This window comes from Ovis aries, chromosome 8 (genome assembly GCF_016772045.2).
Source record: "Ovis aries strain OAR_USU_Benz2616 breed Rambouillet chromosome 8, ARS-UI_Ramb_v3.0, whole genome shotgun sequence".
Classification (NCBI taxonomy): domain Eukaryota; kingdom Metazoa; phylum Chordata; class Mammalia; order Artiodactyla; family Bovidae; genus Ovis; species Ovis aries.
The window spans coordinates 60,795,860-60,814,921 of NC_056061.1; the positions used below are offsets into that span (position 1 = coordinate 60,795,860).

At 39.2% G+C, this 19,062-nt stretch overlaps 1 protein-coding gene across 23 annotated transcripts in view; it reads right to left on the bottom strand.

Annotated features, from left to right (window-relative positions):
- AHI1 (Abelson helper integration site 1) overlaps nucleotides 1–18,052 on the bottom strand; it is a 216,515-nt gene extending 198,463 nt beyond the window's left edge. For 22 of the 23 annotated variants that reach the window (XR_006060634.1, XR_003590152.2, XR_009601649.1 and 19 more), the window contains exons 1-3: nucleotides 17,932–18,052; nucleotides 12,857–12,924; nucleotides 11,225–11,349 (exon numbers count right to left, since the gene is read on the bottom strand). Coding sequence is in view for 18 of the 23 variants with exons in the window: in XM_060419704.1 (XP_060275687.1) it covers nucleotides 11,225–11,349; nucleotides 12,857–12,866 (135 nt within the window). In the remaining 5 variants the exon portion in view is untranslated. Of the gene's footprint in view, nucleotides 1–4,931; nucleotides 5,033–11,224; nucleotides 11,350–11,966; nucleotides 12,063–12,856; nucleotides 12,925–17,931 lie in introns of all 23 variants that reach the window. The other variant, XM_060419703.1, reaches the window with a different exon arrangement.
- Nucleotides 18,053–19,062: the final 1,010 nt, after the last annotated feature.

Consider the following 19,062-nt stretch of genomic DNA (forward strand, 5'->3'; position numbering starts at 1 on the left):
ATACAATTATGAATATCTATGGTGATGTGCTCAAGCTTAAAGCAAAGGCTTTCAGCTTTTTAATGCTAAGTACGATCTTAACTGTAAGTTACTGTAGATTCCCTCTATCAAGTTGAAGAAGTTCCCTTCTCTTTCCGTTTTAGTTATCAGAATGGGTGACAAATTTTGTCAAGTCTTTTACTGCATTTATTGAGATGATCATATGGTTTTGTTTAATTTTATGGTGAATTACATTGATTTTTTTCAACACTTATATTGCTGAGATAAATTACATAATGTATGTAATTATTTTTATATAAGACTGACTCCCTAAATTTTGTGGAAGATATCTGCTCTGGGTTCAAAAGGGATACTGGTGTAATTTTCCTGTAATGTCTTTCTCTCTTAGTATTAGATCAATTTAAAATTGTGCCCCCTAAAAGACTGGAGAAGTATTCCCTCTTTTTACACAGTCTGAAAGAGTTTATATAGAATTAATATGATTTCTTCCTCAAATGTTTGGTAAAATTAATAAAGTCAGCTGAGAAAACTAGCCACCTAGTTTTTCCCACAGGTTTTTAACCACAAATTAAATTTTTTAAAAAGATATAAAATGTTCAAGTTATCTCTTTTTGAGTGAGCTTCAGTAGCTTGTATCCTTAAGTAATTTATACATTTTATCTAAGTTGCTAAATTTATTGTCATAAAGTTATTCATTATACTCCTTTATTGTCCTTTTTAGATCTTTAACACATCTGCAGTGAATTACATTTACATTCCTAGTATTAGTAATTTGTCTTCTTTCCTTGTTTTTCTGATCAGTCTGGTTAGAGGTTGTGAAGAAAAGGGTTAATTCAGCAGCCCTCAAATCCTGCAAATCCCAGACCTGTTTGCAGGATCAGCTCTGGCTGGCTCCTGAGAATAGAGCTCTGAGCTTCTGGAATGTTGAGCCTGAAAAAGGTGAATGAATACATGAACTAACTAAAGAATATTATGAATAACTGGACTTAGAAAAGGCAGAGGAGCCAAAGCTCAAATTGCCAGCATTAGTCAATCGGATCACAGAAAAAGCAAAAGAATTCCAGAAAAACATCTGCTTCATTGACTACATTAAAGCCTTTGACCCTGTGGATTACAACAAACTGTGGAAACTTCTTAAAGAGATGAGAATAATAGATCATCTTACCTCCATCCTGAGAAATGTGTATGAAGATCAAGAAGCATCAGTTAGAACTGAACGTATAACAATGGACTGGTTCAAAACTGGGAAAGGAGTATGTCAAGACTGCATATTGTCATCCTGCTTATTTAACTTACATGCAGAGTACATCATGCAAAATGCCAAGCTGGATGAATCACAAGCTGGAATCAAGACTGCCAGGGAGAAATATCAAAAACCTTAGATAGGGAGATGACACTACTTGAACAGCAGAAAGTGAAGAAAAACTAAAGAGATTTGGTGAAGGTGAAAGAAAGTGAGAAAGCTGGTTTAAAATTCAACATTCAAAAAACTAAGATCATAGCATCCAGTCCCATCACTTTATGGCAAACAGATAGAGAAAAAAATGGAAACAGCGGCAGACTTTATTTTCTTGGGCTCCAAAATCACTGCAGATGGTGACCGTAGCCATGAGATTAAGACACTTGCTCCTTGGAAGAAACTATGACAAACCTAGACATGTTTAAAAAGCAGAGATATCACTTTGCTGACAAAGGTCCACAGAATCAAAGCTATGGCTTTTCCAGTAATCATGTACGGATGTGAGAGCTGGACCATAAAGAAGGCTGAGCGCCAAAGAATTGATTCTTTTGAACTGTGGTGCTGGAGAAGACTCTTAAAAGTCCCTTGGACAGTATAGAGACCAAACCAGTCAATTCTAAAGGAAATCAACCCTGAGTACTCACTGGAAGGATTGATGCTGAAGCTGAAGCTTCAATACTTTGGCCACCTGATGCAAAGAGCTGACTCATTGGAAAAGGCTCTGATGCTGGGAAAGATTGAGGGCAAGAGAAGAGGGCAGCAGAGGACGAGATGGTTGGATGGCATCACTGACTCAGGATATGAGCCTGAGAAAACTCCAGGAAATAGTGAAGGACAGGGAAGCCTGGTATGCTGCAGGCCATGGGGTCACAAAGAGTTGAACACAACTGAGTGACTGAACAACAAGAAAATCTAGCATATTTTCCACCCTTTAAAATTAATTTAACACATAAAACATTTTTAGAAACTGTTATTCATAAAAGAAGTTATCACCTCTATGAAATAACATTAGGATAAAATGAGATAGGAGAAAATCAAAGAGTGAAATCAAGATGATAAAGGATTGACAATGATAATGATTTAAATTCCTTCCTTTAAATTAGGAAAAAATTCAGATGTAATTTCAAAATTAATAATAGCCACAGTTTGAGTATTTATTCTCTACTTAACAATTTATGCTTATTAGTTCCAGCTATCACTACTGAGTATCAAACCACTCCAGACTTAGTGGTATAAAATAAATACCACTAGTGATATAAAATACCACTTAGTGGTATAAAATAAATAGCACAATAAATCATTCATTATGGTTTGAACTCAATATATCCTCCTTATCTATCATGCCTCTCGTCTCTAGTTCTTAAATGCTTTGATTTCATAATCTGTCACTTCATTCATCATTTGCTATTACCATGTACTTTTTATCCATCACACCTGTCTGGAAAAAAATCCAGGCACTGTTCAAATTAAGCGATGTTCATCTCTATATCTGTAACCAGGCTGTTGAATCCTGCCTGAAGAAACTGAACCACTTCAAAGACTGATACTATTATAAAGATATGGCCAATAAATTCAACTGAGACCTCAAAGCTACAAACAATTCTCCCACGCTGCATAATCTGTTTGTATGCATTATTCTGCACCTTCTGCACACTGGCTATTTCAAGTTATCCTCACTTACCTCTGATGTTCAATGTTGTCACTTCTTGACTCACTTTCACAGGTGAGTCAAAAGCCATCAAATGGAAAGCTGCAACTTTCTACAACCAAATCTACAAATTTTCATGTACTCTAAACAATCTTTTCCTCTTTCTTTCTCATTATAAAGAGGTGGGTCTTAACCTGTGTTCTAAAAAATTGTCCTGTCCTGTATCATCAAATCTCTCCCTTATCTTCCCCAATGCTGCTGCTGCTAAGTTGCTTCAGTCGTGTCCGACTCTGTGAGACCCCATAGATGGCAGCCCACCAGGCTCCCCCGTCCCTGGGATTCTCCAGGCAAGAACACTGGAGTGGGTTGCCATTTCCTTCTCCAATGCATGAAAGTGAAAAGTGAAAGTGAAGATGCTCAGTTGTGTCCAACTCAGCGACCCCACAGACCACAGCCTACCGCCTACCAGGCTCCTCCATCCATGGGATTTTCCAGGCAAGAGTACAGGAGCGGGTTGCCATTGCCTTTTCCATCTTCCCTAATATCAGCACTGAAAATACTCCTTTTTATAGTTAAACTTTCTGAAAAAGTTGTCCATACTTGTACTGCTTCATCTTTTTATGAACAGTATATTAAAAAGTTTTGCTCTCTACCCTGGTAATTAACTTTTGAATACTTCCTTGGTAAGTAAAAATACCATTCTGATTTCCAACCTAAATAGCTTTTAAAGTGTTCCTGTATTTTTATTAGTTGATGTCATTTTCTCTTGTAATTAATTTTTTTTCATACCTTTTGCTCACTTAAGATACCTGCGTGCTAAGTTGCTTCAGTTGTGTCTGACTCTTCATGACCCTATGGACTGTAGCCCATCAGGCTCCTCTCTTCATGGGATTCTCCAGGCAAGAATACTGGAGTGAGTTGTAATGCCCTTCCCCGGGGGATCTTCCCAACCCAGGGATCGAATCCACATCTCTTATGTCTCTTGCACTGGCAGGTGGGTTCTTTACCACTAGCACCACTTGGAAAGCCCTAAGAGATATAGTATCTTACTATTCAAAGCATTTATTTGTAGCATTTCTTTATTTATTAACATTTGGAATGGAACTTACTCATAGGTTGTTCTTTAGATTGATAGGGGAATAGAATGCTAAAAAGAAACTCTGATTCCAGAATACAAGTGTTCAATAAATTTTAGCTATTAGTACTAGATCTGTGACTATAAAAAAAAAAATCATAGTTTTAATGAACTAGCTAACTTTAAGTTGTATTTGTTTCTGACTCAAAGTATCTTCTACCTCAGATTTATCTATTCCTTCAACAAGTACTTACTGGTCTTCTATGTGCAGACTGAATATTCTTATTATTTGGGATGTCTTTCATTTAAGATCAGATTATCTTCCCACACTGGAAAACTGAACCAGCCCGCTCCTATTTTCTTACTTAAATATCTGTCTATTAATTTAGATTTTTTACATTTAACTTTTTAAGATATCTGAGACGTAATTTAATGTGAGATAAAATGAAACTGTAAATGACCTTTTTCCCTAGAAGCTAAGGCAATGTTATCAGTACTAGTCCCTGTACCATAGCTTCTTGAAACACCTGGCAGAAACAATGGAAAAATTTCTACATACATAACTGGTTTCAAGGCTCATCCAAATTTATTTTCACATTATAAATTCTCTATTCCTAAATACTTTGTTTTCATTCATGTATCTGGAGATAGTACTACACACTCAACTAATCTATCTTCCATAGTTTTATTGATTCTTTCAGGAGGGAACACAAGTCATAATTCTTTCCCAATTCACACGCTCCCTATTGCCCTCATACATGACTGACAATGTAGGCACAAGTACATTCCTTGGAACACTATTTTCCCTAAATATTGTATGGATATTGCTCCATTGTCTTTGGACTTAAGTGTTTTTGGAGAGAAGCTGGAAATATACTAGATGTTTCTTCTTCTGTTTAGACGTTAGCAAAATTTCTCTCTCCCTTGAAATTTAAGTTTCCAGATAGAGTTCTCATCTCAAACTTTACCTGGAATGCAAGATGGATTCATCTCTTCCCACATCCTTTTTCATTCTCGGGAAAGTTTCCTCCTCATGCTCTTTTTATTATTCCTGCTCCATTAGTGCTGTCTGGGAACACAGACTTGTAAGTCAAGTATTTCTACATGTCCTTATTTACTGTATCTTTCATTTTAGTTTCAGCCATTTTCTCTCATATTTGTTGCCCAATCACTAAATTTTTCCTTAGTGTCAATTCTATTATTTTAGGCCTGAGGTACAGTTTTTGAGGCAGCAATGAAGAAAGAATCAAGAGGAGACTATAGTTTTAAATCCAGATTCTAAAATTCTTACATGGTATTAAAAAATATGGCACAAAATTTGTATATGTAGGTTATCTCTAAATAGAAGGATTCAGGTTGTTTTGGTTTTACTTTAGTGGAGTAAAAGTCTTTAAAATCTAGTGGGTGAAAATTAGCTCATCCATTCTGGTTATTTCTGCTTTCATTGTCTTTGACTGTTTTACAACTTGGTAGAGAAAAAGGGTTAACATGTAGAAAACTCATAGCAATGCAAATGTTTCCTGTCCACAGGAACGTAAAAGAGTTTTGTAATATATGTAATCTATGTAAAATATTTCTATTAATATAATGCAACTAAATTTTGTCTGGTAAATAATAATATGGGCTTTCCCGTGACTCAGCTGGTAAAGAATCCTCCTGAAATATGGGAGACGGTTTGATCCCTGGGTTGGGAAGATCCGCTGGAGAAGGGAAAGCTGTATAAATGATTTCTACTAATATATAATGCAACTGAATTTTGTCTGGTAAATAATATAAATCTCTGTAAATCACATCCATTTGAGCTGGTTATAACATCTTACTGGTTCCCTCATTAATCAGTGGGCTAAATAAAATTTTTGATACATGTTAATACATTAAAAAATGTGTGTGTGTGTGTGTGCTCAGTTGTGTCCAACTCTTTGCAGCCCCATGGTCTATAGCCCACCAGGCTCCTCTTTCCATGGAATTCTCCAGGCAAGAATACTGGAATGGGTAACCATTCCCTTCCAGGGAATCTTCCCAACCCAGGGATCAAACTTGTGTTTCTTAAGTCTCTTGCACTGGCAGGTGGATTCTTTACCACTAGCACCACGTACATATAAATAAATAACTCCAACTTACTCTATTTTTGGCTACATGAACCTGGCAGAGATAGTAAGTGGTTTTCTATTCAGGTTCTCATATGCAAAATAAGACCTCTAATACCTACTTTCATGATTAACAGGAGAATCAGAAATGATAATTTGTAAAAACCTTATCAGAGTGCCTGATAGACACTGTTGAAAAACAGTAAGATAAACCTTCCATTATTATGAATTCTTCCATGGCTTTCCCTTTGCTTAATTTTCTTATCTAAGCCTGCTTCCTTTTTAGTCTCAGCCTGTTCTACACATGGGAGTTCTTGTTCTAAAGAGGTCCTATCACTTATTTTATTGAACAGTGTCCTATTGGGTTGTGGTAAAGACAGTAGATTCTGAAGTCAGATTGTCAGTTTGAATCAAGGTTTTATCACTAACTATGCAACTTTGGGTAAATTATTCAAACTCTCTGTGATCTAGTTTCCCTATCTATAAATGTAAATAAAGCTTCATAATTGTATTGTTTGTATTAAAAACTAGTGAATATACATAGAATATTTAGAAGTGCTTGAAAGAAAGCACTGTTATTTAGTAAATAAAACAGGTATTCGCCTCTATTTCTTAAAATAAAGCATTTAAGAAATATTTTTGCTTTCTAGGAATAATCTGTTTCTGTCCGGCTGAAAAATTCTTCCTGAATACTTTTACCTTTGAATTAACAGAGACTGTGGATGGCCTGGTGTGTGCCAAGAGACTGGGTAAATTACTTTTAATCACCTATCCCTTATGTGTTCCTACACCTAAACTGGATCTTAGATAAGTGGACCTATCTTCTGCCCATTTTCTGGTTATCCATTTAATTTAGCATCCCTGGCATAAACTGTACCGTGTTTATGCTCACAAAGCTCAGTTCTGACAGAGAGAGAAAGTATGAGTTCCACTTTGTCTGAGTCCATAAAAATACTCTGCGGTTGAGTCCAGGGTTCTTTCTGGTTTGCCAAATGTAAACCACTTTCCTCAAGGTGAGGGCATATACCAATAAGCAATGTTCATTGTCCATATGCCACTATTCCGTACCATACACCAAAAGCATCATGTTCTATCTTAGAGCAGCATCCACTATGGTACACCTAATCTGCTCCATTCTGACAGAATATGGTCCACTGGAAAAGGGAATGGCAAACCACTTCAGTATTCTGGCCTTGAGAACCCCATGAACAGTATGAAAGGCAAAATGATAGGACACTGAAAGATGAACTCCCCAGATCAGTGGGTGCCTAAATGCTACTGGAGATCAGTGGAGAAATAACTCCAGAAAGAAGGAAGGGATGGGGCCAAAGCAAAAACAACGCCCAGTTGTGGATGTGACTGATGACAGACACAAGATCCGATGCTGTAAAGAGCAATATTGCATACAAACCTGGAATGTCAGGTCCATAAATCAAGGCAAATTGGAAGTAGTCAAATAGGAGATGGCAAGAGTGAACATCAACCTTCTAGGAATCAGTGAACTAAAATGGACTGGAATGGGTGAATTTAACTCAGATGATCATTATATCTACTACTGTCGGCAGGAATCCCTGAGAAGAAATGGAGCAGCCATCACGGTCAACAAGAGTCTGAAATGCAGTACTTGGATGCAATCTCAAAAATGACAGAATGATCTCTGTTCATTTCCAAGGCAAACTATTCAATATCACGGTGATCCAAGCCTATGCGCCAACCAGTAACACTGAAGAAGCTCAAGTTGAACGGTTCTATGAAGACCTACAAGACCTTGTAGAACTAACATCCCAAAAAGATGTCCTTTTCATTATAGGGGACTGGAATGCAAAAGTAGGTAGTCAGGAAACACCTGGAATAACAGGCAAATTTGGCCTTGAGTACAGAATGAAGCAGGGAAAAGACTAATAGAGTTTTGCCAAGAGAATGCACTGGTCATAGCAAACACCCTCTTCCAACAACACAATAAAAGACTCTACACATGGACATCACCAGATGGTCAACACCGAAATCAGACTGATTATATTCTTTGCAGCCAAAGATGGAGAAGCTCTATACAGTCAGCAAAAACAAGACAGAGAGCTGACTGTGGCTCAGATCATGAACTCCTTATTGCCAAATTCAGACTTAAATTGAAGAAAGTAGGGAAAAACCACTAGACCATTCAGGGATGACCTAAATCAAATCCCTTATGATTATACAGTAGAAGTGAAAAATAGATTTAAGAGACTAGATCTGATAGAGTATCTGATGAACTACGGACGGAGGTTCGTGACATTGTACAGAAGACATGGATCAAGACCATCCCCATGGAAAAGAAATGCAAAAAGCAAAATGGCTGTCTGAGGAGACCTTAAAAATAGCTAGAAAAGAAGAGAAGCGGAAAGCAAAGGAGAAAAGGAAAGATGTTCCCATACGAATGCAGAGTTCCAAAAAATAGCAAGGAGAGATAAAAAAGCCTTCCTCAGTGATCAATGCAAAGAAAGAAAGACTAGAGATCTCTTCAAGACAATTAGAGATACCAAGGGAACATTTCATGAAAAGATGGGCTCGATAAAGGACAGAAATGGTATGGACCTAATAGAAGCAGAAGATATTAAGAAGAGGTGGCAAGAATACACAGAAGAACTATACAAAAAAGATCTTCACAACCCAGATAATCACAATGGTGTGATCACTCACCTAGAGCCAGACATCCTGGAATGCAAAGTCAAGCGGGCCTTAGGAAGCATCACTATGAACAAAGCTAGTAGAGGTGATGGAATTCCAGTTGAGCTATTTCAAATCCTGAAAGATGATGCTGTGAAAGTGCTGTACTCAATATGCCAGCAAATTTGGAAAACTCAGCAGTGGCCACAGGACTGGAAAAGGTCAGTTTTCATTCTAATCCCAAAGAAAGGCAATGCCTAAGAATGCTCAAACTACTACACAACTGCACTCATTTCACACGCTAGTAAAGTAATGCTCAAAATTCTCCAAGCCAGGCTTTAGCAATTTGTGAACTGTGAACTTCGAGATGTTCAAGCTGGTTTTAGAAAAGGCATAAGAACCAGAGATCCAATTGCAACATCCGCTGGATCATCGAAAAAGCAAGAGAGTTCCAGAAAAACATCCATTTTTGCTTTATTGACTATGCCAAAGCCTTTGACTGTGTGGATCACAATAAACTGTGGAAAATTCTGAAAGAGATGGGAATACCAGACCATCTGACCTGTCTCTTGAGAAACCTTTATGCAGGTTAGGAATCAACATTTAGAAGTGGGCATGAAACAACAGACTGCTTCCAAACAGAAAAAGGAATACATCAAGGCTGTATACTGTCACTCTGCTTATTTAACTTATATGCAGAGTACATCATGAGAAACGCTGGGCTGGAGGAAGCACAAGCTAGAATCAAGACTGCTATGAGAAATAACCTCAGATATACAGATGACACCACCCTTATGGAAGAAAGTGAAGAAGAACTAAAAAAACCTCTTGATAAAAGTGAAGGAGGAGAGTGAAAAAGTTGGCTTAAAGCTCAACATTTAGAAAACGAAGATCATGGCATCTGGTCCCATCACTTCATGGGAAATAGATGGGGAAACAGTGTAACAGTGGCTGACTTTATTTTGGGGGGCTCCAAAATCACTGCAGATGGTAATTGCAGCCATGAAATTAAAAGATGCTTACTCCTTGGAAGGAAAGTTATGACCAACCTAGATAGCATATTCAAAAGCAGAGACACTACTTTGCCAACAAAGGTCCATCTAGTCAAGGCTATGGTTTTTCCAGTGGTCATGTATGGATATGAGAGTTCAACGGTGAAGAGAGCTGAGCACCGAAGAATGGATGCTTTTGAACTGTGGTGTTGGAGAAGACTCTTGAGAGTCCCTTGGACTGCAAGGAGATCCAACCAGTCCATCCTAAAGGAGATCAGTCCTGGGTTTTCACTGGAAGGACTGATGTTGAAGCTGAAACTCCAATACTTTGGCGATCTCATGCGAAGAGTTGACTCATTGGAAAAGACCCTAATGCTGGGAAGGACATAGGGGATTACAGAGGATGAGATGGCAGGATGGTATCACTGACTCAATGGACATGGGTTTGGGTAGACTCCAGGAGTTGGTGATGAACAGGGAGGCCTGGTGTGCTGCGATTCATGGGGTCGCAGAGTCAGACATGATTGAGTGAACTGAACTGTCAGTGGTTCTTACTTCGTAAGGAGTATATACGTATGCAGTGTATACTGTGGTGCCAGGAACTCCTTACATGCATGCAGCTGGATCCTAACCAAGGTTATTACATTTTTTGTTTCACTCAAGAAATAATTATTACACTGATGGCTGCTAGACAGAACACTAAAATGAACAGGTCTCATGACAAAATACAGACTAGGTTAAAACATGCTACAAGTAAAATGTAGGATGTATATAACTCATAAAACTCCTGTTAAAGGAATGCGTGTATTCCTTTTATCAATTACCGGAACATGCAAGTACCAACTGCCAGAACTTGCATGAAGTTACTTATTTGTGCTTGTGTGTGTATCTGTGAGTACACAGAGATTATGGTCAAAGGACTGTATGAAATGGAAACGGAAATAGCGAGACAGGTTTGAAGAGTGAATAGTGCCTTAACTGGGATACCATTACAGACTCTAATACCCTGGGAATCAGACTGTAGTTAATTTCTGACTTGTTTAGTATTTCTTTGAGTTCTGTATTTTCAGTCCCTTCAAGGGACCAAAAAATTCTATCATTTGAAAGGGTACCTCAAGTACAAAAGGGTAACTCTTTCTTTAAGATTCCATTGATTTCCCCTGGTTCTGCTGGGTAGAATCAGATGAAGAAGTCTATGTGAAGATAAGCCATTACGTATCTGAAATAAGATATTACTTCCTAAACTCTTCACAATTCTGGGTTAAAAATAAGGGTTTTCTGCAAGACCGTGTAATACGGCTAGTTTGCATGTCCCTGGTATCCCTGGTCACTTCAACCAGTTGGTCTGTTATTCTTGTAGGGCCGCACTCAAGAACTCGATATTCCAAGAGTAAGGCTGATTTGAAGGCAAGCTTTGTTTTACCATGTGGTTGACCATTTTGCTGTTTTTAATTTCCAAAGTTCCTTAGAGTTTTCATATGAAACTCTTGGTTTTAGGCAGATATTCAACTCAACATTACCAAATGATGAATTACTCACTGAGATTTTTTCTCCAGATTGGACAATTTTTTTCTTCGTTTTTTTTCTTTCACGTATTAGATCATTGTGGGCCTTAAGCAACTCCTCAAAGCGAACTTTGGTCTTCACTTTAGCTTCACTCTCAACTACAAATGATAATGACTCATGTCATTTTCTCTGCAACTTTACTATCACATACATCATGATAAAAAATAAAACCCCACAGCCTCGCAAATACCTGCTTTAGTTAAAACATTTGACGAGTCCTTTCTTAAACAACATTTCTTTTGGATTTGGTGACACCAAACTCACTTATACCCCACTTACCTTTTGTGCTACTCCCTCCAAAAGTTTCCTTTGCTAAGTTAACTTTTTACTTACCATGCACACAGCATCTGCCACTGTTAGTTATGTGGCCTTAAAACAAGTCACTTAACATCTCTAAACTTCATTCTCCTTATGTGTAAAGTCAGAAAAATCCTAAGTCAAAGATCAGTTTTTCATGAAAAATGACTAACGCTTGACTGGCCAACAATCAAGCGTTCAACAAATATTAAAAACTGAAAGTTGTTTTCCCCTTTAAAACATAAATCATATCAGGCTAGTCCTTGCTTAAGACTGTGAGTTTCCCAGTTCACTTAGAACAAAATAAAAGAAGTCATTCACATGCCCTACATGGTTCTCATTTCCTGGCCTGTCTACCTGTATAGCTTCAGTTAAAAAAAAATAGCCCCTGACATTCCTACATTCTAGCCAGACATACCTTTTTTTCTTTTTTAGCTCTTCTGCCAGAACAGGCAGTTTCCCACATGAAGCTGCTTCTGCCCTGTGCAGACGTCTTCTAGCTCCTCACACCTGGCTGGGGTTAATATATGCCTGTTTTAAATGTTGCCTGTAAAGTGAACATTTCCTGACAACCTCATCTATATTTCTCCATTTCTCACACCGCAGACTTTTTTTCCTTCCCAACACTTAACCCAGCTTGAATTTGTATAATTATTTGTATACATATATATCTATTATATATATATATATATGTATATATATATATATACACACTGTGACTCTCCCACTATACCCAGTAGTTCATAACGACATCCCTAGCTATTATCATGGGGTCTAGCACAGAGTAAATACTCAAACATGTTTCAAATAAATGCTGAATGAATGAATGCCCCAGGGCAGGTATTGGGAAACTACCTGCAGGCCAGTCAACTGTTTCAATAAATAAAGTTTTATTGAAACACAGCCATACCCACTCTGTTAAGAATTATCATGGCTGCCTCCATGCTTCTATGGCAGAGTTGAGAAGTTGTAGCAGAGACCAAATCTAAAATATTTACTAGCTTGCCTTTTAGGAAAAAGTTCACCAAAGTCTACTTTAAAGTCAAATATCCATTTGATAATAAAAAATAAAAACTAACCATATGTTATTTACTCTGCCCAGCTGAGTCCCAAATTGCCAGCCACTGAATACACATATTAACCTTAATTACCAACATTTCATTTGAAAGAAATATCAAACCATGAAATATCTATAAATGTTATATTTGGTTGATGATATCTACTTTACTCCTTAATTGGTTAAAGAATCCCTTAAAAGAATCCACACTTTAAATAATATGCACTGCATATGAAAAATAGAAATCTTACCAGTGGGCATATCTCAGCTTTACGGAGAGCATTGAGTGACAGTATAAAGCACTGATTCAGTCAGGATCCTATTAAAACAAAGAGATTTATTTGTAAAATGGATTTTCCAAATAAAAGTTATAAAATATTCTTCATGCAGCATTATGTGATTGTCCACTATCTCAACAGGTTAAAAATAAAACTAAGTTCTCTTATCCCTATCTTATACAAACAACTCAAATACATCTAAATCAGTTTAGAGTCTTAAAGTGAAGCAAACTGGATCAAAATTGAGTAAAATATGTATATATTGAGAAAAAAATTGTTTTAATTATTGAAAGGCAACAAGTATCTAACTTAGTATGCTTTTAAAGTATTTGGGCTTTCCTGGTAGCTCAGATGGTAGATAATCTGCCTGCAATGCGAGAGACCCCAGTTTGATCCCTGCATCAAGAAGATCCCCTGAGAAGGGAATGGCAACCCACTTTAGTATTCTTACCTGGAGAATTCCATGGACAGAGGAGTGTGGTAGGTTACAGTCCATAAGGTCCCAGAGTCAGACATGACTGAGTGACTAACACTAAAGTATTTTAAGTAAATAAATGGACATTTCTATGTACTTCTGAGAAACTAAACTCCATATCAGGATTGATTTTCCCAAGTGCATACATTATTGCACTAGTAAAGTATACTTCTGGGTGGCACATTCACAGATAATGAATTTAAATATTTCTGTGCCTGCCACTGAAAATACTGCTACAACAGAAGGTTTAGTACAAGCATTCATTCCATCTTCTCAGATCAATACCTGGGTGTGTATCATTGTGTACCTAAAACATGGATAAGCTCAGTATATATATTCTTAAATTTTTTATTTTTTAAAAGATGAGGGAGTCAAAAACATTAATTCTCACATTAAAACATAATGTGCATATATTTTTAAGAATAAAACTGAAGACTTAAAAAATTCTTTTTATTTGGTTCAACAGTTATCAGTTAAGGTTCTAGACTCCCAGAGATCCACATCCATTTTCTTTTAGTATTAGTGGTACTTTGGACAGAAAAGTCTGATAAGAAATGCTAAAAAGAATGTTTATACAAATAAACTAATTATGTGAGTTAACTTCTGTAACAACTATCCAATACAGAGACAAAATAGATATCATTAAATCCACAGAGTAAAACCTCCCATTCCTTACTGATACAGACCAGCATTAACTCTTTCTAGATGATTTAGATCTAATAAGGCTGATCAACTTTCCAATCTACCCCAGATTAGAAAATAGAGAGGCTGCAAAGCCAACTGCATCAGTAACTGAAACCTGGCCGCACAGAAATAGGAAAAAATATAAAGCAAATAAAGATTTAATATTTAAAGTATTCCATAGTGATTCCCTGGTGGCTCAGACAGTGAAGAATCTTCCTGCAAAGCAAGAGACCTGGGTTCAGTCCCTGTGGGATGATCCCCTGGAGTAGGAAATGGCAACCCACCTCAGTATTCTTGCCTGGAGAACTCCAGAGAAAGAGGAGCCTGGTGGGGCTACAGAGAGTCACAAAGAGTCAGACAAAATTGAGGGACTAGCATAGTGATTCAACAATCAGGAAGACAGCTGAACTATGACTCTGAGCCATCAAGAAAGGCTTACTTCTTTTGTTTGATCCTGGGCAGAAAATTTATTAAATTAAAACTCCTGAAGAGAACAAAGAATCAAGGATGATTCTCATGGTTTTCAGACTTGAATAATCAGACCAGTAGTATTATTAATTGGAGTATAGCACAGTATAGGCAAGTCAGAGAAGGCAATGGCACCCCACTCCAGTACTCTTGCCTGGAAAATCCCATAGACAGAGGCGCCTGGAAGGCTGCAGTGAGGTCGGACACGACTGAGTGTCTTCATTTTCACTTTTCACTTTCATGCATTAGAGAAGGAAATGGAAACCCACTCCAGTGTTCTTGCCTGGAGAATCCCAGGGACGGGGAAGCCTGGTGGGCTACTGTCTATAGGGTCACACAGAGTCGGACACCACTGATGCGACTTAGCAGCAGCAGCAGCAGCAACAGTACCGGCAAGTATAGCGGAGCTGCTTAAAACACAATTACTGTGATCTCCCACAGTTACTTGTATGAAAGAAAGAAAGTGAAAGTGAAGTCGCTCAGTCGTGTCTGACTCTTTGCGACCCCATGGACTGTAGCCTACCAGGCTCCTCCATCCACGGAGTTTTCCAGGCAAGAGTACTGGAGTGGGTTGCCTTTCCTTCTCCATGGGATCTTCCCAACCGAGGGATTGAACCCTGGTCTCCCACATTCCAGGCAGATGCTTTAACCTCTGAGCCACCAAAGAGTTGGGCTGGGCAATTTGTTTCCTTATCTGTAAAGTCAAAGGGCAACTATTCAGAGGACTATTGTTAAGAGTTAAATGATTAAAACGCTAAAAGAGTGCCTCAGAACAGACATCAACATTAGCCACAACTATAATAGATATTTCTTACAGGGACACTCAGTGAACTTGGTGGGACATGCTGGGCTGATACCTGATGGATATTAAGCAGCTACAAGCACTAGCTCTATTGTTAGATTCCCGGTTCTACCTGTCAGTAGATTAATCTCTTTGAACCTCAATTCCTCATCTTTCAAAAGAGAATAATAGTAATAAATGACTTATCGGGTACTATAAAGATTAAATAAGAATATGCAAGTAAAACACTTAGCACAATGCCTACAGTATGGCAAGCTCTTCAAAAATGATAGCTATTACTATATATATATATATATATATGTGGGTGTGTGTAAGGATGGAGATACATATACATATAATCCATTTATGTTAAGTAGACAACAGAATATAGCAATCCAGTGATGAGACAGAGGATGAAAATTTGGGCATTATTTATATTTGTGATGATTGCAAGAAAAAAATGCTGAAAAGAAAATTTGGGGCCCACAAAATAAACTAAAAGACATCAGGCAGAAAATGAAAAACTGGGAGCAGTAACCAAAGGAAAAAGAGTTTCAAGAAAGAAGTGGTCTACACTGTGCTCTCGAAGTGCCTTGATCTTCATTCCTCCTTCTGCTTCCTGAATTTTCACTCTGATAAACTACCCACCCCTCCCCAACCAAACTGCTAGCTGTGAGAGGGCTAGGCCTATGCTCTCTTCATCTTTGTATTCCCATTTTAAAAGGGGGTGGGGCAGTAATAGGGTCAAAATGAGTCAGGCATAAGCTCTTGTTTTGATAATTACTGAATGTATGGCTTTGGGCAAGCTACTTAATCTCACTAAGGCTTCTTTTTTTTTGCCTGGTAAATGAAAATGGCACCTCCTTTATTATAAGGAGAAGAGGAAATACTGAAAAGGAAAAGTGACCAGCACAGTGGATGGCCCATTACTTTATGTGATTATTATAGCATTGCTGCTAAGTCACTTCAGTCGTGTCCGACTCTGTGCGACCCCATAGATGGCAGCCCACGAGGCTCCCCCCGTCCCAGGGATTCTCCAGGCAAAAACAGACAATTATGTGATAGACAAAACATAATTATGTATTTATATTATTTACTATTATTTAATAGTCTAATGTACAATCCAATTAGTAAACACTAATATTATTCAATGATGAACACAGCAAATACATTACAGAAATAATCATCTCTAAGCAGTAATGTGTACTATAGCAAATACCTTAAATAATGACTTATATTTGATAAGTAAGATCATCAAGGAAAATTAAGGTCAAACTTAAAAAGAAATTGTGAACTTCATATATGTCATTATATTTAAAAACTTCTCCCTCATAATCCCTTTAACAGGACCTGCTAAGAAACATTAATACAAAATAGGAAAACAAACTGTTACATTTCATCTCATTTTATTTTTTCTCTAAACACCTCATTATCAGCCAATAAATGACTAAAGATCAAGGAAAAAACAGGCAGAGGCTTGGATGATTCACTCCTTACTGAATTTTACAGCATGGGAAAAAAGGAAACAAAAACCCGTATACATATTCAATCAATAAATCAAGATAGTATTTATAAATATGTAAGATTATAAATACAATGAAAAATTTTGGGCATTTAAATTTCTTTCATATATACTTTTTAAGTTCACAGAGTCCTCATAACAAGCAATCTTCTTCCATAAGACCAAGCAGTAACAGCAATCACAAATGCAACAAGTGAAAAAACTGTTAGTATCCTTCTCTCAGAAGAAGGAAAAGTCATATACTCCAATCAGTAGATGTTTTTATAGTAATGCTGAAAAGTAGCACAGCCATTTGGAAGAGATTCCTAAATAGTATATATTTCCTTTTATTTGTATACATATTGAAATAACCCTATTAATGTAGCTAGACTCTTAGAAACGTAACAGATCGATCACCCTTTCTCAGATGTAATTAAGGCATTTCACAGGTTCAAGATTCAGCACCAAGATGACACCCTAAAAGGAAATAAATGTAGCATCTGATTTAAATGTATGCTGTTAAACCAGAATCCATCCTAAAGGAGATCAGTCCTGGGTGTTCTTTGGAAGGAATAATGCTAAAGCTGAAACTCCAGTACTTTGGCCCCTCATGCGAAGAGTTGACTCACTGGAAAAGACCCTGATGCTGGGAGGGATTCGGGGCAGGAGGAGAAGGGGACGACAGAGGATGAGATGGCTCGATGGACGTGAGTCTGAGTGATCTCCGGGAGTTGGTGAGGGACAGGGAGGCCTGGCGTGCTGCGATTCATGGGGTCGCAAAGAGTCGGACACGACTGAGCGACTGAACTGAACTGAAACCAGAATCAGGAATAGGAAAGGCAAAGACTGCATTCACTCTTTCAGGACAACACGCTCAACGCTCCGGAGAAGATCCGCCCAGAACAAGAGAAAAAAAGTAAGTACGCAGAGGTAACTCTCAAAACCACATCTCTCCACTCCGCGGCGCTGGGCCGGTCAGATTGCAGTGGCGCTTCGCGGCCCCCGTCCGCCCTGCTGGGCCCACCGCCCCCACGCCCTCGGATCTGAGCAGCCCTCCACGCTGCTGTCCCCAGAGAGGGCAGGGCAGGCCGAGTTCCCGGGCCCGGGATCCCGCCACCACCAGCCTGCAGGTTACTCACACAGAAGAGGGCGCAGAACTGCCGACAACGGGTCCCTAGGGAGCCACCACCCGGACCGTGCGGGGCGGGCTGGGAGTGAGATAGCCACCCAGCCACCCCAGCCGCCCGCCTCCCAGACTCTGAGTACCCGCCGGGTGCCGCAGGGCTGGCAGCGCGCCTCCAGCCGACGTCAGCGCCTGCCTACGGCGCCGTCCCCATGACAACCGATGCGGGCCCGGCTCTCCTTTTGGACCTCGGCCGGCCTCGGCGCCCCACCGTGGCTCCGCCCCTCCCGCAGCCCCGCCTTCTCCGGGGTCTGGAGGCGCTGCTGTGTGGCGTAGGCGGAGGCGGCGCGCGCGCGCCCTCAGATTATGGTGGGGCGCGCGCTCGGGGGCTGCGCGTTGGACTCCTCGGGCCCGTGCGGGCCGCGAAAGGGAATCTGTTCCCCTTGGAGCTGGAAGGAACCCTGGGAATACGCAGGTGCTTCTCGGAGCTTGCTACCGTCCGGTCTGTCACCCGGAAGAAGCTCTCTGCTCTTCAGAACTGTAGCCAGCTCTGGGAAAAACGGCAGGGGGCAAAGCCAGACGAACGCTGTCGTGGAACCCGCCAAGGCAAAGAAACATGAATGATGCAAAGAAATACACTTGTCAAGCCACCACCACCACCACCCTCCCCCACGCGATCGTGCCCACGAAATGAAACATCCTTTTAAGCGTGAAGAATACAGAATTGTACCACAGATCAAATCTTAGGGAAAAAAATTATTCATCTGGGGCTGAGTTATCACAGTTATAGTGAGATAACTATGTGTTTAAAACAGAACAGCAACCCCCAAAAGGTCATCTTCTGCTACACCCAGTGCCCCCTCCCACGTTCTAATTTTTGCCACAGGCGCCATCTCTAGCTCTGAGTCACCAGGGATGGAAAAATACTAGTCAAGTCACTCCAGGACTCTTGCATTTCCTGCAGTTGCAGTCACACTAAAACCTGTTGCTTCGTGTGGTAAGAGTATTATGCATATTTATTTGGAGTCCAGCTTTTCCATTCGCATTTGCCTCTCTACACACTTCAAAGCATATCTCATTTGTTTCTCCAAATCCTGTGAGAAGTTAGTGATAAATTTTAACCAACCCAGTAGATCCCCATCTTTCC